This window comes from Pinus tabuliformis, chromosome 4_1 (assembly GCF_031772625.1).
Source record: "Pinus tabuliformis cultivar Carrire ecotype Pingquan chromosome 4_1, CPIR1, whole genome shotgun sequence".
NCBI classification, from domain to species: domain Eukaryota; kingdom Viridiplantae; phylum Streptophyta; class Pinopsida; order Pinales; family Pinaceae; genus Pinus; species Pinus tabuliformis.
The window spans coordinates 786,629,847-786,649,362 of NC_142303.1; the positions used below are offsets into that span (position 1 = coordinate 786,629,847).

At 40.2% G+C, this 19,516-nt stretch overlaps 1 protein-coding gene across 1 annotated transcript in view; it reads right to left on the bottom strand.

Annotated features, from left to right (window-relative positions):
- The window catches only part of ABCG7 (ABC-2 type transporter family protein), a 162,966-nt gene that overhangs the window by 98,303 nt on the left and 45,147 nt on the right, over nucleotides 1-19,516 (bottom strand). The window contains exon 4 of the mRNA XM_089420375.1: nucleotides 2,201-2,333. Within this exon, the coding sequence (XP_089276501.1) occupies nucleotides 2,201-2,333 (133 nt within the window). The remainder of the gene's footprint in view (nucleotides 1-2,200; nucleotides 2,334-19,516) is intronic.

The following is a 19,516-nucleotide window of genomic DNA, read 5'->3' on the forward strand; positions in this document are numbered from 1 at the left end:
AAATTTTCTTTATTTGTTGCACTGTCGCAGCTCCTCAAAACCCTACCTGCTACCATCACTACATTCTGCCCAACAGAATCTCCTCCCTCAACCTCGAATTTCCCTCACAGCTCCTCATTTCCTCCATGCGGCTCCCTTATCTCCTTTACCTACAAACCTGCTTCCAAACCACGGCCCTCCATCTTCAACCCGCATCCCTTTGCTTCCTCGACGACCTGTTGTTGCCTGCATCCATCTCCTCTCCCTCGCTCGAGCCCCTTCTCCTCGCGCTACCTTACTCTCCTCTCGACCTGCGTCAAATCCATCTCCCACTGCCAAGACCCACGTCCATATCCCTTCCATCGACCCTGCACTCTGGCAATTCCGTTGAAATCGTGCTCCTTGACTCCATACGCCGCCTCTCTCTCAACCTGCACAGCACACTCAAAAAGAATTCGACTTTGGTTTCATTTGTATGTATGCATTAGGGTTAGTTTCAAACTTTGATTTCTCTTGTTTGTTCTTTTTTTTTATGTTAGGTTAGGTTTTGGTTTCACGATTAATTCAATTTTATTTTTTTTACTTTTCGATTTGTTTTATTTTAACTTGATTTGATTTTTTTTTTTTTTACATTTTTATTTTAACCCATGACTTTGATCTATGTTTTGATTTCCTTTTTTTTTGAAACATTTAAAAGCATTCAAAAACATTTAAAGAACTAAAAAAAAAAAATCAAATTTTTTGTGACTTTGAAATTGCGAGTAAATTAAATCAAAGGACCTATGCTTTCACATTTAAAGAATTAAATTTTTATGTGGCCTATGGCCCATTAAAAAATTTAATTTATTAAAGTCTTTTGATTTTTATTTTTTGTCACATTAAAAATTGAAATTAAACATTTACTGCATTAAATTTTCTCATGAGCTTAACACATTAAAAGATCACCTAAGGAATAATTAAATTGTTAACCTAAAATTCCTTCTTGGTATCTTTTCGTATTAAAGTGTTTTTGACTTTGAAAATTAAAAAAGGGGAAAATTTTGTGGTATTGATTTCTCTATTGTCAAGCGCGATTAATGTTTTAGAATCATATCTAAAGATTGACTATAGGAGAAAGATAATTTTTTCTAGATCTGGGTCATTAAAGAGAATCATTTTAACTCTAGGATCGTATATTGTTTGGCATTTAAGTTTCATAGTTCTTCATGGTATTTAATTGCTAGAATCTCTTTCATGTTAAAGTTTTGAGCATTTTACATTTAGTCATTCATGATCGTCACTTCCATTACATTTATAAATTTCTCTGGATAACTTGTTTTCATTTGCTTTATGCTTAATTGAATATTAAGGCACTGGTCTAAAATCATTTCTATCTTGTGGTTGTATCTGCGTTAATTGTTTGATCTATCCATCTCGGTTAACCAAAACTTGTTTTGCATTCGTCAAGTTGTTCATCCTTAAGTCCCCTAGAGCCTGTGTTCCACAGGTTTCCTTCATTCATTTACCCCTAGGGACTACCCCCTTTGACTTGTCTAGGAGGGAGTCTAAATGGAGTGAGTAAGGATTAGAGTTACAACCCTTACTCTGAGCGTTGTCGCGGTGTCTAAACACTTTGTGCGAAGATAGTAGTAGTTATCTGTGAAAGGAAATTGTTTTTCTAGTTTTGTGAAATCTAGAAAAATCAACACTTCTATGGTTGATCAGGATTCCATCTTTGACAGTAAGAGAATCGTGGTTTTGGAGATTATAAATCCATACTTTTATTCTGACATAATATTTTAAACCTATAAATCACTCATGGTAAGAAAATTCAGCCCAATGACAAGAACAGGAACTAGTTATTTTGACTTTTCACTGCCTTCGTTTAAGGCTAGGAAAAATTTGTAGATGTAATGCTCAAAAACTTCCTTTTACTCTTTGGCATACTAAGTCTCAGCTGCAAAATGAAGTAATGGGCAATGCAAGTTTATTTTAACTAAAGCTCGGAATTCTGTTAACAGAAAGCATCAAATGGGCCCCAAAATAAGGTGCAGAAAGTATGAACACGAGTGGGTCTAATTATCTTGATATCAAAATTGAAATAAGATTGGAGCCATAACCATAAATGATAAAATTGAAAAGATGGACTGTCTGCAGCTTAAAACCAACAAAAAATAAGAGGGAGCAGGTTAAAATACACGCACCCAACAGGGAAAATAAATTTACAAGAATTACTGCTTACCTGTTGTTGGTTCATCTGCAAAAATCACTGATGGGCTGGCAATCATCTCACAAGCAACTGACAGCCTTTTCTTTTCTCCCCCACTAATTCCCCGAACTTTTGCATCACCAACAACAGAGTCTGCACAAGTTACCTTTCGCAAGACAAAAAAAAAGTATGTCAATGAAATTGGAGTGACTGAAGCAAATTTCTCTAGCCACCAAAATAGATGGCCAAAGTCACGGAAAAAAAAGATGCATTGAGGATGCTTAGTCCTGAAATGTCATACCACAAACCACAGAATGCTGGTTGAGAAGTTATTACTTGCAATATAATTTTTAAACAAGCAACAACATGGTCTGGATCAAAACGATAATACAGTTGGCTGAAAACACATTCAAGAGTTTGACAGTTGATTTACTTCATTACCCCCCACACCCCAACCCGCCCTCCAAGAGAACTTTTACACCGGGATGTTGTTCCCATCCTTTTTATTTGTTTCAATGCTTGTTTCTTGAACATGTTTAAAGCTTGTTAATTATTTTAATAGCTATGCAGAAGCTGATATACTTGGTATCCGTATCCACATATATTTTTAAATTCTTTCTACCTATAATATGTGTGGCCATTTTTCAATTGAATTGTTCAAACATATCTGGAAGGACATTTGTTTCATTTCACCCGAGGGCAAACTTTAGTGCATTGCTAAACCTGTGCAACCACGGGTAATTACAACCAAGCAGCATAAGACCCTAAATCACAACATCCTCCTAGCAGAATTAGGTCCAAATATTACAGTTTAATGCATGGGAATTGAACTTGTCACTACTATGAAACATTATTTATTTTACCAAATCAAGAATGACTATAAGCACTGAATAAATCAAATTGTTAAAATGCCCCAGAACAAAGCCAATATTCTTGGCCACATACCACACCCACATATCCACCACTTTAGCAATGATTTTGTAGGTAACACAGAAAAGTTATAGGACACCACCCCCTATGGTGTCACTGGCAGCAATATTCAAAATAAGTTTAAATTTTTCATTTTGATTTGACTTTCTTTACTTGACAGTTATTTATGACATTATGTTCTTCTTCTTGATTATGCTTATGTTCTTATCATCAAATAAATGCCAAAACAATGAAGATCACAACCATACAAAGATGAACACAAGATATAGGCTCCAAGCCAGGGCAAAACCCCTCCAAGGGGAAAACCCAAAAAGAACTTCTCTTCTTATAGAATCAATTCAAAAGAGACTTCCAAGACCAAAACCCAAGACCCAAGGCTAACACCAAGAACCAAGCCAACCACCAATCATCCTTCTTCAAAACAAGACAAGAGCAGCGAAACAATATTCTTCCAAAAGCAAGGCTCTTCCAGCCTTTCGGTTCCCCAAGAAGAACTTGCAACTGTTATTGCAACCTTCGGACCTGAGGTATGCCCGGAAACCCTAGGTTTCTTGCACTTGTGAACTGTAGTAGACATATTTCAAACCTCCAAACTTTCTAGGGCTTCCAAGGATCGATCCAAGGATGTGTATACGTGTTGTATATGTAATGAGGTCAAAGGTTCACCTTTTTATAGCCTTCCAAGAGGGTCGAATAGCCCTCTTTACGCTGACATCCCCTTTGCTAGCCGACTTGGTCTTGGGAGCCTTCTAGACACTTTTATATACAAAATAATTTTCCTTTTCTTAATACAAATGGCCAAAAGGGTCTTTTACAATATGACAAGGACACTTTGACTCATGTAAACCCTAGGAGCATTAAATGAATGCTTGACCTAGTGAAAACTAACTTGAGCATGAAACCCATGCTTCACAAATAATTCTTTTTCTATTCTTTACATCATTTTCTTTCTTCTTTTGATAGATACATAAGAATTACATCATGACATGAGTCAAATGACAATTGTGAAGACCGAAACTAGTTACATTTTCCAACACTTCCTCTTAACTATAGAGGTATTCATAATTGTCCAAATGGCACAAGGACAATTATCCCTTTGAAAATTTCTCATAAGAGTCGGATTGGTAAGCCATCTATAAACATCAACATTAGGATCAACCAACACTGTCTTTGAGGCCAAACTAGATAAGCTCTACTTCATTCAAGAGCATTTTGTTGGGAGGCTTTACGTGTGATACCACACTACATCTACAAGGCACATACCCCATCTGAATGTCCACAAGGTATGTCCTTTTAGGACTATTCTTGTCTTGGATTTCCACTCCTGAATCCTCAAAGAATATCGGTCCCCTTCGACCACTCTTATCTTGGATACGTGTCTTATCCTCAAAGAGTGTTGATCCCTTTCCTTTCTTGGATGTTCTATCCTCAAGGAAACCACAAATGCTTATCCAATCCGTTGAGCCCTAAAACTGCTTCTTTTTTTCAAGCAATTTCTTCACCCTTCTTCCTCTGTTTCCCCATGCCAGTGCATCCTAAACCATCAAAAGTCATTGCATGTTGATTCCAAGAGTACATTTTAGTGATTTTCAAATTATATTATTATGTGTGTTATTTGGATAGGGTTTTGTTTTTCAGCTATAGAATGTAGCCACTTTCCGTAGCTAACTGGAAATTCCACAACCATCTCCATACTTTTGTAGGTTACAGGTGTCGAGAAGAGGAACGAGCCACATGGGTAGCTAAGGAAATGTCAGTACATGGATAGAGTCCTATTCGTTTGATCAAATTCGAGGAGAAAGACCCCAGTCAAAGGGGAGTCAACGGAGAAGTCCTACAGCAGCTAGAACTTTGTTTTGGCACGCAAATGAGTCCGAGGCATGTTCCTGAAGCTAAGGATTCGTTTTGCCACCTGCATAACCATATCCAACATCCATATTCAGAGATTTACTGTTTATGCCAACCGGAGACTAAATTCCCGGATGCACGACCTGTTCACGTGTCTGCTGTAGAAGATTTTCCTCTTAGAAACAGTTATGAATTTCTCCTATAAATTCCAGCGTTTGGAACGCAGAACTAGTTAATGTTTTTACTGCTGAAGTAGTGTGATTTCCGTTTGTAATCAAGAGACATACAGTCCTCTGTTTTTATATACAAAAACTCTATTTTCTTATATGGCTACCTGAGCGTGTGAAGTAAATTTGCGTTGCTAGTCCAAGGCCGTGCAGAGGGCCCCTGCGTGGTTGAGGTTCCTTTTTGTTTCTATGTATTTACATTTGTTGTTTTTCTTTCGTTCAGCTGTATATTTCTTGTGTTTTCATTTATGTCCATAATCGTTCTAACATTGTATATATTGCAGCTTTTGTCACTTGTTTTTACTAACCCTGATAAGTGCATTTCAGTATCACAGTAGTTCTTTAATTTCTTTTATGCTTGAGCTTCTTAGTTGTAGTTTTGAAATTGTATTAAGTAGCATCTTTAGACTCACTCCTTCTGTTATTCTTCAGTTTTTAAGTTCAAGTTGTTTTATGCTTTTTAGGATAGTCACTCATTACATAAGTGCCTGTTTCCGTAACCTTTTGTTGATGGTTTACCCTCAAACTAATTGGTGAAATATGGAGTTTATGAATGAGATTTTCTTGTTGTTCAGTACATTTTTTCTTAATATAGTCACTCATGTTATAAGCAAATATTTCCAGAGCCTTTCGTTGATGATTGATCTTCAAACTAATTGGCTAAGTGTTATGTTTATAAATGAGATTACTTGTTGTTCATTAGTTTAGAGTTAGATAGTTTGATGCCATTTTCTCATGATATAAGCTAATATTTCCAGACCCTTTCGTTGATAATTGATGTTCAAACTAATTGGCGAAGTGTTATGTTTATAAATGAGATTACTTGTTGTTCATTAGTTTAGAGTTAGATAGTTTGATGCCATTTTCTCATGATATAAGCTAATATTTCCAGACCCTTTCGTTGATGATTGATCTTCAAACTAATTGGCGAAGTGTTATGTTTATAAATGAGATTACTTGTTGTTCATTAGTTTAGAGTCAGTTTCAGTTTTAATTTTTCCTTTAGTTTAATTGCAGTAGTTCATTAGACTTTAATTTTTCAAGTAGAATAGACAGCAGAAGTAGTTTTGATTCCAGTACTTCATTCTCAGTTTGAAATAGATAGCTACACTTCCATTTTCTCATTCAAGTTTTAATTTTGTAGATAGCAGTTTTAAGAGTCTTTTAAACTCTATATTCTGGAAACCATTACAATAGCAAAAAAATAAGCTTTGTCTTCATTTTCTTGTTTGGAAAACTCCACTTCCAAACTTGACCTAAAAAACACTTTTAGACTCTCACTTCAGCAGTAGATTAAGATTTCAATTACATTTTAGAACTCTAGGAGTCAAAAGAACAAAACCCCAAAACAACATAAACTTGAAAATAGTGAGATAAGAAAGGGTTATCTATTACATATAGTGCACTACACTTCATTAATTTACGACACCCGGATTGATAATTTATGTAGCAATTTAAGACACTAAATTGACTAAACATTTTGGCATCGTTGCCGAGGAAGTGTAACTAGGTAGCCTATCTCTTACATTCATAAAAAAATAAATTAATAATTTCTCGAGTATGCTCTCCTCTTGCACTTTGTGTGATCTGGAGGATCAAAAAAAGAATTGTTATTCCAACTAAAAAAAAATCAAAAACAACAAAACAAAAAATGACATGCATAGAGAAAGAGATTCTAGGGGTAGATTTATAGCTAGGGGCAGAAGTTCGATTTTCACAACTCCAACTACTCCACCAAGGATTAGAAAGGACACACCTCCATCCCAGACTCATACTCCCAGCCTTAGGATTCCTGGAATTCAAGGGGCAGCAACTCAATTAGAAGATTCTCCCACTTCATCTACTAAACCAAATCTAGGAGAGGAACCCTTTTTCACCTCTATAGGGGAGCCTATTGTAGTTGAAGAAGTAGGAATACCTAGAGAAGAAGAAGAAATAGAAACTCTCTCTCATCAGCCATTGATAGAAGAACCAGAAGATTCTGAGGAAACTATCATGGCAGAAGAAGAGCAAGATGGAGAATTTTCACTATTTGGAGGAGGGGGTAGAGGTAGAGGTAGAGGAAACAATGGAGGAGGTAGAGGTAACAATGGAGGAGGTAGAGGAAATAGGGAAGGAGATAACTCATTTGGATTCCCTATAGTAGATGAGGAAACACATACAACAATGAAAAACATTTCACCATCTATCCTCCCAAACTTTTATGGGTTGAGAAGTGAGGATCCTGAAACATTTTTGTTTGAGTTTGAAGTCTTATGCCGAACTTATGACTATCTAGAAGACTCTCAAAAACTCAAATTGTTCCCTTCAACACTGAAAGGGGCTGCTCTGAAATGGTTTATGGGATTAGTCACTCAATCCATTAGGACTTGGAATGATATGAGGCAGGCATTTTTGGATAGATACTTGGATTACTGTATGCCTACCAATCATAAGGATGAGGTATTCAAAATGATGCAAAAGGAAGATGAAAACTTAGAGGATTTGCTTGAGAGGTTTAACTACAATTTGAAAAGAGAAAAAATGAACAATTTAGATGAAGAGACCTTGAAAGCTCTTTTGTTGAAGGCCATTAGAGATGAATGGATAGATATCCTAAACATGATGGGGAAGGGAGACATCTCTCAACTTCCATTGAGTGACATAGCAGAACTATGTGTCCATCTCTCAAGAGGGAAATCTAAAACTGGGAAAGGACCAAGAGATCCTTCTCTTATTAGAGCAAACAAATCTGCAACTAGAACTGTAAGTAGGGCAAAAATTGGCAATATGCTTGATGAGTTCAAAACTGATATTTTAGGGAGCCTTAGTGAGTAGCTAGACACCCTCAAAATCCAAAACAAGCAGAAAACAGAAGCTGATGCTTTAGCCATCTTTTGTCCAAAATGCAGAAAGAAACATGCTCTAAGGGAATGCCCCTTAGATGCAAAAATTGTAGAAACTTGTATGATTTGTTCAAAAAGTCATGAGACCAAGGATTGTCCTTCAATCCCAGGTCTTAAGGTTGTCTTTCAAGAGGAAGTAGTCCCAAATTTTGTAGAAACTCTTTGTTTTGTTGCAAGAAGACCTTGGCAAGGGCCACAAAATCAAGGATTTAACAATCCAATGAATTTTCAGCCCCACCAAACTGGAATTCTTGGAAACAACCTTGGCCTCAACCTCAAAATCAGTATCAATCTCAACCATGGGCACAAAGGGTACAAAATTATGGGAGATTTGCTCAATATTATCAATATCCTCCATCTTATCGGAGTTATCCTCCCCCACAAAATCAATAGCAAAATCAACAACCACAACTTCCAAATCAAAGCCCTCACCTTTCATTGCCATTTTCACAACAACCTCCACAACAGAGTCAAAATCCTCAACTTTTACTTCCATTTCAACAAAAGCCAAATCAACTACCAGCCCAACCATTACCAAACCCCAATAATAAAAGCCCTCGGAATTGTTATATGGTAGAAGGACAACAATTTCCTACTTACATGATTGTTCCTCTAGATCTTAATGATATTCAAATTAGATCTAGTAGGATTTTAGAAAATGAAAAACCTTCTATAGATATTCAAGAGCAAGAAACCCATGCATCAAGAATGAAAATAATAAATTTATTTTTCTCTTTTCATCAAATACATAAAATCATGATTACAATAGACATTATGAAGACCGAACCTAGTTACACATTGCAACACATTTAAATTTAAATCCTAATATCCCTCTAAATAGGAAATTCAAATTAAAGATCCACCACTTTAGGATTTCAAATGTCTTAAGAAGCTCTCCAAAAAAAAGGAATTTGTTGCTTCCTTAGAAGCCCTCCACAACCGATAAAAGAGACCTTAGATCTATTTTGATGGTATTGAAAAATGATGATCTTTGAAGCTAATTGAGCTTTGGGAAAAAAATGCATCCCCCTTGTGGAGAGTTGTCACATCAAACGAAAAGGGTTTGGGTAGTCCTCAGTGTTTTAAAACCAGGTCGGTCTGAATCGGACTCGGCCTAGTCGACTAAGCCGGACACCTGCCCGGGTTGGCTTGGTACAAAAACCGGTTTGAAGGTCTGTCTGTTACCGAACTGACCGAGTCAGACATCAACTCGGCCAAAATTCGGTAACGGACCGGCCAGCTCGGTTGAGCCCATCTTAACCAAGCTGAGCCGGTCCACGGCGAAAAAGGGAGGGCAAGACGGACTTCAAAAGCGATTTTTTTTGTTTAGGTTTTTGTCACTTCGTATACCCTCTCCCAAGCCTATAAAAGTTACCCAACCCCCTCACATTTCCTCACAGCTATCTCATTGCATTTGTGTGAGCATTTGTGAGGAGTTTGTGAAGAGTTGGAGTTGGTTTTTGGAGCAGCAGTGAGGAGCCTCTTGGGCAATCATTGGAGCAGCAGTGAGGAGCTTCTTGGGCAATCATTGGAGCAGCATTGAGGAGTTGGTTTTTGGAGTAGCATTGAGGAGGCTAGAGCCTAGACGTTTTTTTTTCACTTCTCAAATTTGCCCTTGCTTTTTGTTTTTTGCAACTCTGGAAATTGAAAAGAGTAATTTTTCTAAAAGAAATGAACATTGAAGAGTTATTTTTTTTCTTTTCATTTTCAGATTTTTGTCCTTTCATTTCCAAGTCCAAATATCAGAAAATGGCTCCTAGAATGAAAGATGTTTCTTGGGCATATGCTGAGATGATTGATAATGAAATGCATTGCAAATTTTGTCATAAAAAAATTAAGGGAGGTAGAGGGGACATTCATAGGCTGAAACAACACTTCGCTAGTATTAGAGGCCAAATTGTTCCATGTGCAGCACCAGCAGAACAAATTGAGGATATTAGGGAGTTGCTAGAAAAAATTGAGAAGCTTGAGGAAGAAAAAGCTAGGCAAAAGAAATAGAGGCTGAAATAGGGAGGAAGTGGAGTATAAAACACATGATGGCTGCCAACCCCAATTTTGATTATGAGGGTTCTTCATCTATCCCTTGCATCCAACCCATTTCGCTATGTTCCTCCCTCTTTGGAGTCTATTCAAGAAAAGGGCAAGGGTAAAATTAAAAAGAAGGGTGACATCAAAAGTTATTTCACAGTCACACCCTCCTCTCCCTCTAATAGTGCACATGGTCCTCCAGCTAATAGAGGACAAATGCAACCTACTTTAGATGACCATTGGAAGAAAGAATTGAGAAAAAATGCTTGCAATTACATAGCTAGATGGTGGTATGATGTTGATATCGCCTTCAATGCTTCTCGTTCACCATATTACGAACCTATGTTTGATGCCATATTTTTTGTTGGAAAGGGTTTCAAAGGCCCTACTATGCATGAGTTAAGGGGATCTCTTTTGCAAAAGGAGGTTATGTCCATTGATGAATGTTTGAAAATTTTCCAAAGCTCATGGGCGAAAACAGGATGTACCATCATGTCAGATGGATGGATTAATCAAAGGAACTGTACCATCATAAATTTTCTTATATTTTGCCCACGAGGAATCATGTTTCTAAAATCAGTTGATGCATCTGATAAGGTGAAAGATGCACACTTGTTGTTGATTTGGGGTAGCATCGGATGTGCTCTAGCCACGAAAATTGGTGGAGAGACTAGAGCACATGAGATCTCCAAGACCCAAAATGGTTTGGGCAGAATCTAACTGGTTTGGGAGATATTAAAATAATTAATATTTTTAATGGAGTTGCTAAATCTAAACTTAGGAAAAATAAAATAGTAATGGGTATTAATATAAAACTAGGTTAGAAGGGTCCAAAAGTCATGGATCAAGCCAAATCTAATCTTAGCCATTGATTAGAGATTTAATCTCGGCCGTTGATGGACCAACAAGAAAAGTATAAGAGGAGGATTGAGGGTCAGTTGGAGGACACACCAAGAGAGATCAAGAATTCGATTTTCTGGGGTAGGGTTTGCCGAGGAAATCGAGTGAATGATCTGAGTTGCAGCTGAGGGGCAATGAATACATAGCAGAGAGGCAGAGTTAGTACCAGGAGGATCAGCACAGAAGCTGGGAGAGGTTGACGCAGAGCCAGCTAGAGGCCCCGCAGAGGCAGCCAGGAGCTACGCAGAGCCAAAGAGGGCCAGCGTGTGAGACGTAGAGGCTCCAGAGGCTGACGCGGAACCCAGAGAGGCTGAAGCTGGGCCAGAAAGGCTGACACTGGGCCAGAGAAGCTGACGCAGAGCCTAGAGGCAGTGCTGGGAGATTTTTTGTGGGACGGACTGGGAGTTGGAGAGATGGATAGGGTGACGCAGTCCCTATTAGAGTGACGCAAAGCCAGGAGCTACGCAGACGCAGAGGCAGCCAGGAGCTACGCAGAGCCAAAGAGGGCCAGCGTGTGAGACGTAGAGGTTCCAGAGGCTGACGCGGAACCCAGAGAGGCTGAAGCTGGGCCAGAAAGGCTGACACTGGGCCAGAGAAGCTGACGCAGAGCCTAGAGGCAGTGTTGGGAGATTTTTTGTGGGACGGACTGGGAGTTGGAGAGCTGGATAGGGTGACGCAGTCCCTATTAGAGTGACGCAAAGCAGCAGAAGCTACATTGTTGCTGTGGGATCATTCATCCGGTGTTTTAGCCGGAATATCTGTCTCTGACTGAGAGGTACTACTGCTGAGGGCATTCTCTGTTGGGTGAGCCATTTCTAGCACCCAGGTTGTATTTTGAAACTGCATAATAATAAAACCCTCTGAATAGCTGCACGGTTTTCCCGCATTGTGTTTTTCTGGGGACATTAATCCAAAAACAATGGTGTCACTTGTGTGCTTGTTTACTTTCAGTTGATGATCTGTATGTGTTGATATTGTACTTGTATTTATTTTCAGTATTTACATGGTAAATAACTTGTTAAGTAATTGAACAAGTAGGAAGAAATAAATCAGATAGTATAGGAAGAATTTCTAATGGGTTGAACTTAGAAATTCCAACATGGTATCAGAGCGTGGTTGCAAATCACAGGATAACTTAAGGCATCAGCCGAGCAGAGCGGTAGCAGCAAAAAGAATTGTCCCGAGTGACAAAAGTTGTTCTTAGCAGAAAGCAACAAGGAAGGGGTGACACAGAGGGCTTGTGTCATCAGTTCAAGACAGGAGGAGGATCAACGCAGAGGGAGAGAGGAGCAGACTTGACCTACGCAGTGCCCGGTCATCTTTCTCAGTCAGGAAGGATCGACGTTGTGGCCAGGACGTGCAGATTTTGCCGGTGCCAGGATTGCGCAGATCTTAGTGGTTCAGACCTTTAGATTGTTGAGGCATAGGAGGTTGTGGGTAAGTTACGAAGCAAAGCTAGTGGGATACTGTGGTCAAAACAACACCTAACAGGGCAAGACCAAAGAGTAGGGAGTTGCTGTCGAGGATTTCTAGCTAAGAAATCCGGATCAGTGGTGCAGTTGCACAAACGATCGGAGTGGGGTATCTCGACATTGGCAAAGGGGTTTCCAGGAGGGAAATCGAGGCTCAGAGGGAGTCAAACCGAGAACTTCCAAACGGGAAGTTGAGAGACTCGAAAGAGGAGCAGCGAAATGGCAATGAATGGGCTGAGAGATCAGGATACACTGGACGGAGCTTCCAACTTCGTAGTCTAGAAGGCTAGGATCTTGTCCATTTTAGACAGGCATTGCATCAGGCACTTCGCCTTGAAACGATAGTGATCCCAGTTGACCCGGTTGAAAATGAGGAGTACGAAGAAGCAATGGCCAGGGCTAAGTGCATCATCCTTGATGGGGTCAAGGATCATGTGGCACCACATATTGCCAAGAAGGGTACGGCAAATGAGATGTGGGATGCCTTGAAGAAGTTGTATCAGCATACTTCCGGGCAGAGGAAGATGCTTCTAGAAAATCAGTTGCAATCATACCAGATGCAAAGGGGAGAGCAAATAGATATCTTCCTCGGGGGATTAACAGAGATCGAGGACCAGCTGACTTCCATAGGGGCCACGCCGAATGAGGAGATGTTGGTGAGGACCGCATTGAACGCAGTCTCAGAAGACTGGGAGGTATTTGTCCAGAGCTTATTGGGCAGGTCGATCCTTCCGGATTGGGAGGCACTGTGGGCGACTCTTTGTCAAGAAGAGATCAGACGGCTGACCAAGGCAGAGAGTAGCGGTAAGGGGGTCAGAATCAAGAAGGAGGAAGAGGAGGATGCTGCTCTAGCATCTACGGGAAAGCAGGAGAAACAGAAGAAGGACCTCTCCAAAATCAAGTGCTTCCACTGTGGGTAACTGGGTCACTATACGAACCAGTGTCCAAGGAAGAAGAGCAACGGAGAGGCTTCTGAGACCAAGGCACCGCCAGCAAGGGCGGAAAAAGAAGTGGAGACAGATGATGACTGTGCCATGAGTGTTCATGCGCCACTTGAGAGGAAGTGGGGAGACATCGAGCTGTAGTCAAACAGACTACAGACGATGAGGGGCATCATGAGGCAACAGTGCAAGATGCATGGAGTTGTTGCAGCAGCGCAGAGGTCAGTAGAGGGAGCACTTGTCAGCGACAAAGGGAGCTTCAGCATCCGGAGTGTTTCTAGCTTGACAGAGATGTCAGAATTGGGAGGAGCAGTGACTTACTTCTCAGTAACTAAGTTGCAGTGCAGCAGTAAGCAGTGGCAGTGTTATGGGCAACACGATGCAACATGATGAGAGAGGATGCAATGCAGATGCAACAGTGGCAGTGGCAGGGCCATGGGCAGCAGCACGGATGTAGAGGGAGCTGCCATACAGATAAAGCAGTGGCAATGGCAGGGCCATGGGCAGCAGTACAGGATGCAGCAGTGCAGAGGATGTTGGGCGAGGAGGCCTAGCATCAGCACAAGGACCGATGTTGAATGATCAGGGTGATACTCAGTGAGGAGTATTACTAGAGCACAGTCCTCGCTAAGAGGGAGTGTTGATTTGGGGTAGCATCAAATGTGCTCTAGCCATGAAAATTGGTGGAGAGGCTAAAACACATGAGATCTCCAAGACCCGGAAATAGTTTGGGCAGAATCTAACCGGTTTGGGAGATATTAAAATAATGAATATTTTTAATGGAGTTCCTAAGTCTAAACTTAGGAAAAATAAAATATTAATGGGTATTAATATAAAACTGGGTTAGAAGGGTCCAAAAGTCATGGATCAAGCCAAATCTAATCTTAGCCGTTGATTAGAGATTTAATCTCGATCGTTGATGGACCAACAAGAAAAATATAAGAGGAGGCTTGAGGGTCAGTTGGAGGACACACCAAGAGAGATCAAGAATTCGATTTTCTGGGGCAAGGTGTGCTGAGGAAATCGAGTGAGTGAACTAAGTTGCCGCTGAGGGGCAGTGAATACATAGCAGAGAGGCAGAGTTAGTACCAGGAGGATCAGCGCAGAAGCCGGGAGAGGTTGACGCAGAGCCAACTAGAGGCCACGCAGAGGCATCCAAAGGCCACGCAAAGGCAGCCAAGAGCCGCACAGAGCTAGAGAGGGCTAGCGTGTGAGACACAGAGCCTCCAGAGGCTGACACAGAGCCCATAGAGGCTAACGCAGAGCCCATAGAGGCTGACGCTGGGCCAGAGAGGCTGCCACTGGGCCAGAGAGGCTGACGCAGGGCCTAGAGGCAGCGCTGGGAGATTTTTAGTGGGACAGACTGGCAGCTGTAGAGCCAGATAGGGTGACGCAGTCCCTATCAGAGTGATACAGAGCAGCAGAAGCTGCATTGTTGTTGTGGGATCGTTCATCCGATGTTTTAGCCGGAATATCTATCTCCAACTGAGAGGTACTACTATCGAGGGCATTCTCTGTTGGGTGAGCCATTTCTAGCACCCAATCTGAAACTGCCTAATAATAAAACCCTTTGAATAGATGCACCGGTTTTCCCACATTGGGTTTTCCCAGGGTCATTAGTCCAAAAACAACAGTGTCACTTGTGTGCTTGTTTACTTTCATTTGATGATTTGTATGTGTTGATATTGTACTTGTATTTATTTTCACTATTTACATAGTAAATAACTTGTTAAGTAATTGAACAAGTAGGAAGAAATAAATTAGATAGTACAGGAAGAATTTCTAACGGGTTAAACTTAGAAATTCCAACACTTGTTGTTTCAGCTTTTGGATGAAGTTGTTGAAGAGGTGGGGGTGGCTAATGTTGTTCAGATCATCACAGATAATGTCTCTAACTATGTTCTTGCTGGTCAAATGTTAGAGGAAAAACACAAAACCATCTTTTAGACCCCATGAGTTGCACATTGCATAGACCTCATGCTTGAAGATATTGGTAAAATAGATTGGGTCAAGAACACTGTAGAGCATGCCAAAAGCATAACAAAATATATCTACAATCACTCATGGATTTTGAACCTGATGAGGAAAAACACAGGGGGCAAGGATCTTGTTAGGCCTGTCATCACTAGATTTGCAACTCATTTTTTGACATTGCAATCTATGCTTTCCCAACATAGAAACTTGCAGAGGATGTTTTCCAGTGATAAATGGAATGAATGTCAATGGGCTCGCAAACAGTATGGCAAAGATGTGAAAAATAAAGTTAATGAAGAAATATTTTGGAAAAAGGCAGCAAAAATTGTGAAGGTTGTTGAGCCACTAGTTAAGGTGTTGTGGTTGGTGGATGGGGAAAGATTGCTTATGGGCTTCATTTAGGAGGCTATGGATCAAGCAAGGAGCAAATAAAGGTAGCATACAAGGATAGAGTGGCCAAGTATGGGCCCATTTGGGAAATCACTGATCAAAGATGGAACAATCAACTCCATCGCCCTATACATGCAGCTGGGTTTTCTCTGAACCCAAGGTATCATTCTAAAGCTCTGGAGGCAAAAGCTTTGACTGGGGAGGTTAGAGATGGATTGATTGAGTCCCTTGAGAGCATGGTCCCTAAGGAGAGTGGCCAGCTAGAGATACATCGATAGATCACTTATTTCAGTAGAGCCACGGGTACCTTTGGCAAGAACCTAGCAAGGATTGCAAGGGAAGCAGATGAGCCAGGTAAACAAGTTCAATTTTCAAATGCTTATTTTGTTAAATTGTTTATAATTTGAAAGTTGGATATAATTTGTTGAGCTAACTCATTACACAACTATGTTTTTTGTAGCACAATGGTGGGAGGCATTTGGTAGCCATTGTCCTCAATTGCAAAGTTTGCAATCTGTATTTGAGTCAAACTTGTAGTGCTTTTGGGTGTGAGCGAAATTGGTTTGTCTTTGAGAGGATTCACACGAAGAAGAGAAACCGTTTGGAACAAAAACAGTTATATGATCTAGTCTACGTCCAATACAACCTCCGGCTAAGACACAACCAATTGTTAAACAAAAGACCTCATACAAATCCCATTATGTTGGAAGATATTGATCCAATATCAGATTGGGTAGTGCAGAGTCAACCAGCAGAGTTTGACCCTAATGAGGATATTGGTCTTGATTTGGATTTAGAGATGGAGGCATAACTTGAACATAATGTTCAGTTAAATGCAAATCCACTAGTACCAAGCCCAGCCCCAAGCCCTCTAGTTGCAGGCACTTCCTCTACTCAACCACGACGCAAGCGCATAGTTCGTCTATCTCAACATGCAGTTGTTGCGCCTGCTAGTGCTACTACTTCTACAGTTGTAGTTGGATATCTTGATGAGGAGGAGGAGCCTTGGGTTTCCTGTATGACTCTGATTCAGAGTCTAAGCCAGATGATGTTGGCTTCTCTAGCAGTAGTGACTAGTGACTAGTGATGTTTTGTTGTGTAGAGGCCATTTAGAGCCTCCTTGGTTGTGTTTTTGTTTTGATCTCCATATATTACATATATTGGACAGTGCACTGGGTGTCGTTTTGATATAATAGATATATTCATGAGCATACTTTGATCGTATGTTGTCTTCTCTTTATATTCTAATGCTTTGAGTTTGGAAACATGAATGAAAATCTTTAAAATAATGTTTTTCCATAAAAAGATTAATATTTAATGTATTTTTTACAAAGGCCGAGTCATCGAAATCAACTAGGCCAAGTCGATACCGAGTCAAAGTCGGAGTTAGAGTCGACCCTCAGCCGGCTCGAAGTCAGAGTCAGAGTTTTAAAACTATGGTAGTCCTATTGACTTGGGGATTCGTTGGGTTATGGTTAATCTTAGTTCTGGTTTTTGGTTTTAATTATCTCTTGTAGGACTCGGATGTTCTTGAATCTTTACAGACCAGCGAGATGAATTATCTCCTATTTATTTTAGGCTCCGTCTCTTTCAATTATCTCACATTACAGGATTATAAATAGTTCAGGTCACCTTCCTAAATTCTCCTAGAATATGTTACACATCTCTGTATTGAGGAGTCCTGAAATTGCAAAAAGAATCTCAGTTGTATGGATCAGTGAATTAGCTACAAGATCTAGACTATCATTAAGGTTTCTCACCCAGCAAAGGAGCTCTCCTTTTAGGCAGATTACCTGAGCATCCACTTAATACAAACTGCGGTCTGAATTACCTAGGGTTTCCTCAGAAGAGTGACCTCAGCATCAACCTTAAAAGGCAGAACCGAAGTCTGAACTTGTTTAGCTCAAAGTTTTGGAAGAAGGTTTCAGTATAAACCAGTGAAGTCAAGTTTCAACTATCATCACCTGTGAATAAAGTTGTCTCAAATCAGCGTGAATTTACAGTGACTTGAAGAGAAAACAGTGAATAATTTTTGAAGACTACACTATGGTATAGGGCATCAAATTTTAAGGTCTGCTTATCGGGCCTAATTTGAAATTGCTGTACTAAAGTCTATCTTTGTGACATCAAAGGATTGATTATCCTTTTCAGAACCAGTGAAGAATCTTCATGCCTCATGTGGCCTTCATTGAGGATCAAATGCACAAAGCCAATGATTGATTTCTAACATTTTGTGATTTAGCTAAAAGGTATGGCAGTTTGACTTGACAGTATAACAGTAATAACAGTATACATATAATAAAGCTACTCCAGTACGAGAATTTGATCGTTCTGACTATTATTATATAGAACCATTGTTTTGAACACTTATATATATATATAGACACCCACACACACACATAACGATAAGCCGACATGTGCAAAATAAGCAGTCCAGTGATCCTGTTGAATATGATGATGACCTAAATTTAGTTGACTGCAGCAGTGATATTATAGTAAGACAGTGTTACAACGAGATAGTGTACTACTAATAGTATATGACATGTAGTAGTGACCCATCTAATGAAGGTTAAGATTTGATCCAAGGAACCTTGCAATTGACAGCAGTGACCTACTAGACATGTCAACTTCTATAGTGAGGACATCCATGTGACTATCCTGTTTCAGTCGTACAGTGATTCATTATATATATGGCAATGTGATTGTGATATATGCATGTGATATCATTAAGGGTGTCTGAAGTAAACTGACTTGGGCAGTGACCTTATTGAAGGAATAAAAGAAATCTTGTTGATAGAACCATTATGACAGTGTGCCCAAGATGTACATGACAGTTTCTTGATAACATTGTATGGATGATATGATAAGTACTTGACTGACATAGCATAGTACCTATATGACAGTGGATAGTGATAATTGGCAGCTAGTGACCTTGATGATGATCTTCAGTTGTAGCAGTGAACAGTGATAGACTGCGGAATGGTCAGAGATAGCAGTGTTTTAATTTGGCTCTGTGATTGAGCAGAGGCAAGATTGGGTTTGAGATACGATTGTGCAATGACCATATTAAGCAAAGTTGAGCAGTGAGGTTGCCCAGGACTTGACTGTGATATACATACCGAGCAGAGTAGCAGAACTTTCATTACAATTTCTTTATATTAATGTGGATCCAGTCTGAAAATTGTGAAACTTGGTCTGTCGGCTGATCAGGGTGGCAGGGTGGTGTGAGGCAAGTGATTGGAGCCACCTTCAGGTTGGTACCTGAGAACACTTCAAGGAGACAGTGTGGTGCTAGGGCAGGTTTTAGCCTGCACAAGGTATTGGAGCGTCCGTTCAGTTGTAGTTGGTGCACAGGGTGTTGGAGCATCAGTCAGGTTGGAGCCTGAGATCTAGGGCATTAGAGCGTCTTCCCAGTTGCAGTTGGTAAATAAGATGTTGGACCACTCGTTAGGTTGGAGCCTGATATCAAGACATTGGAGCATCCTTCTGGTTGCAGCTGGTAAACAGGACGTAGGAGCGTCCTACAGGTTGGAGCCTATAAATCAGGGCTCTAGAGTCTCTTTCATTTGGAGTTGAAAACTTGATGTAATTATTTTTGAAGACAAATACTAAAAAGCATTTGGGGTTTTTTTTTACCCGGAGGGGGTTTTCCACCTAAAAATATCCTATGTTACACGGGAACCGCTCCCAAGAGTTGGGAAACCCGTTCCAATGGTTCCCGCACTCCCGGGATCTTTGGAACCGTATGGGAACG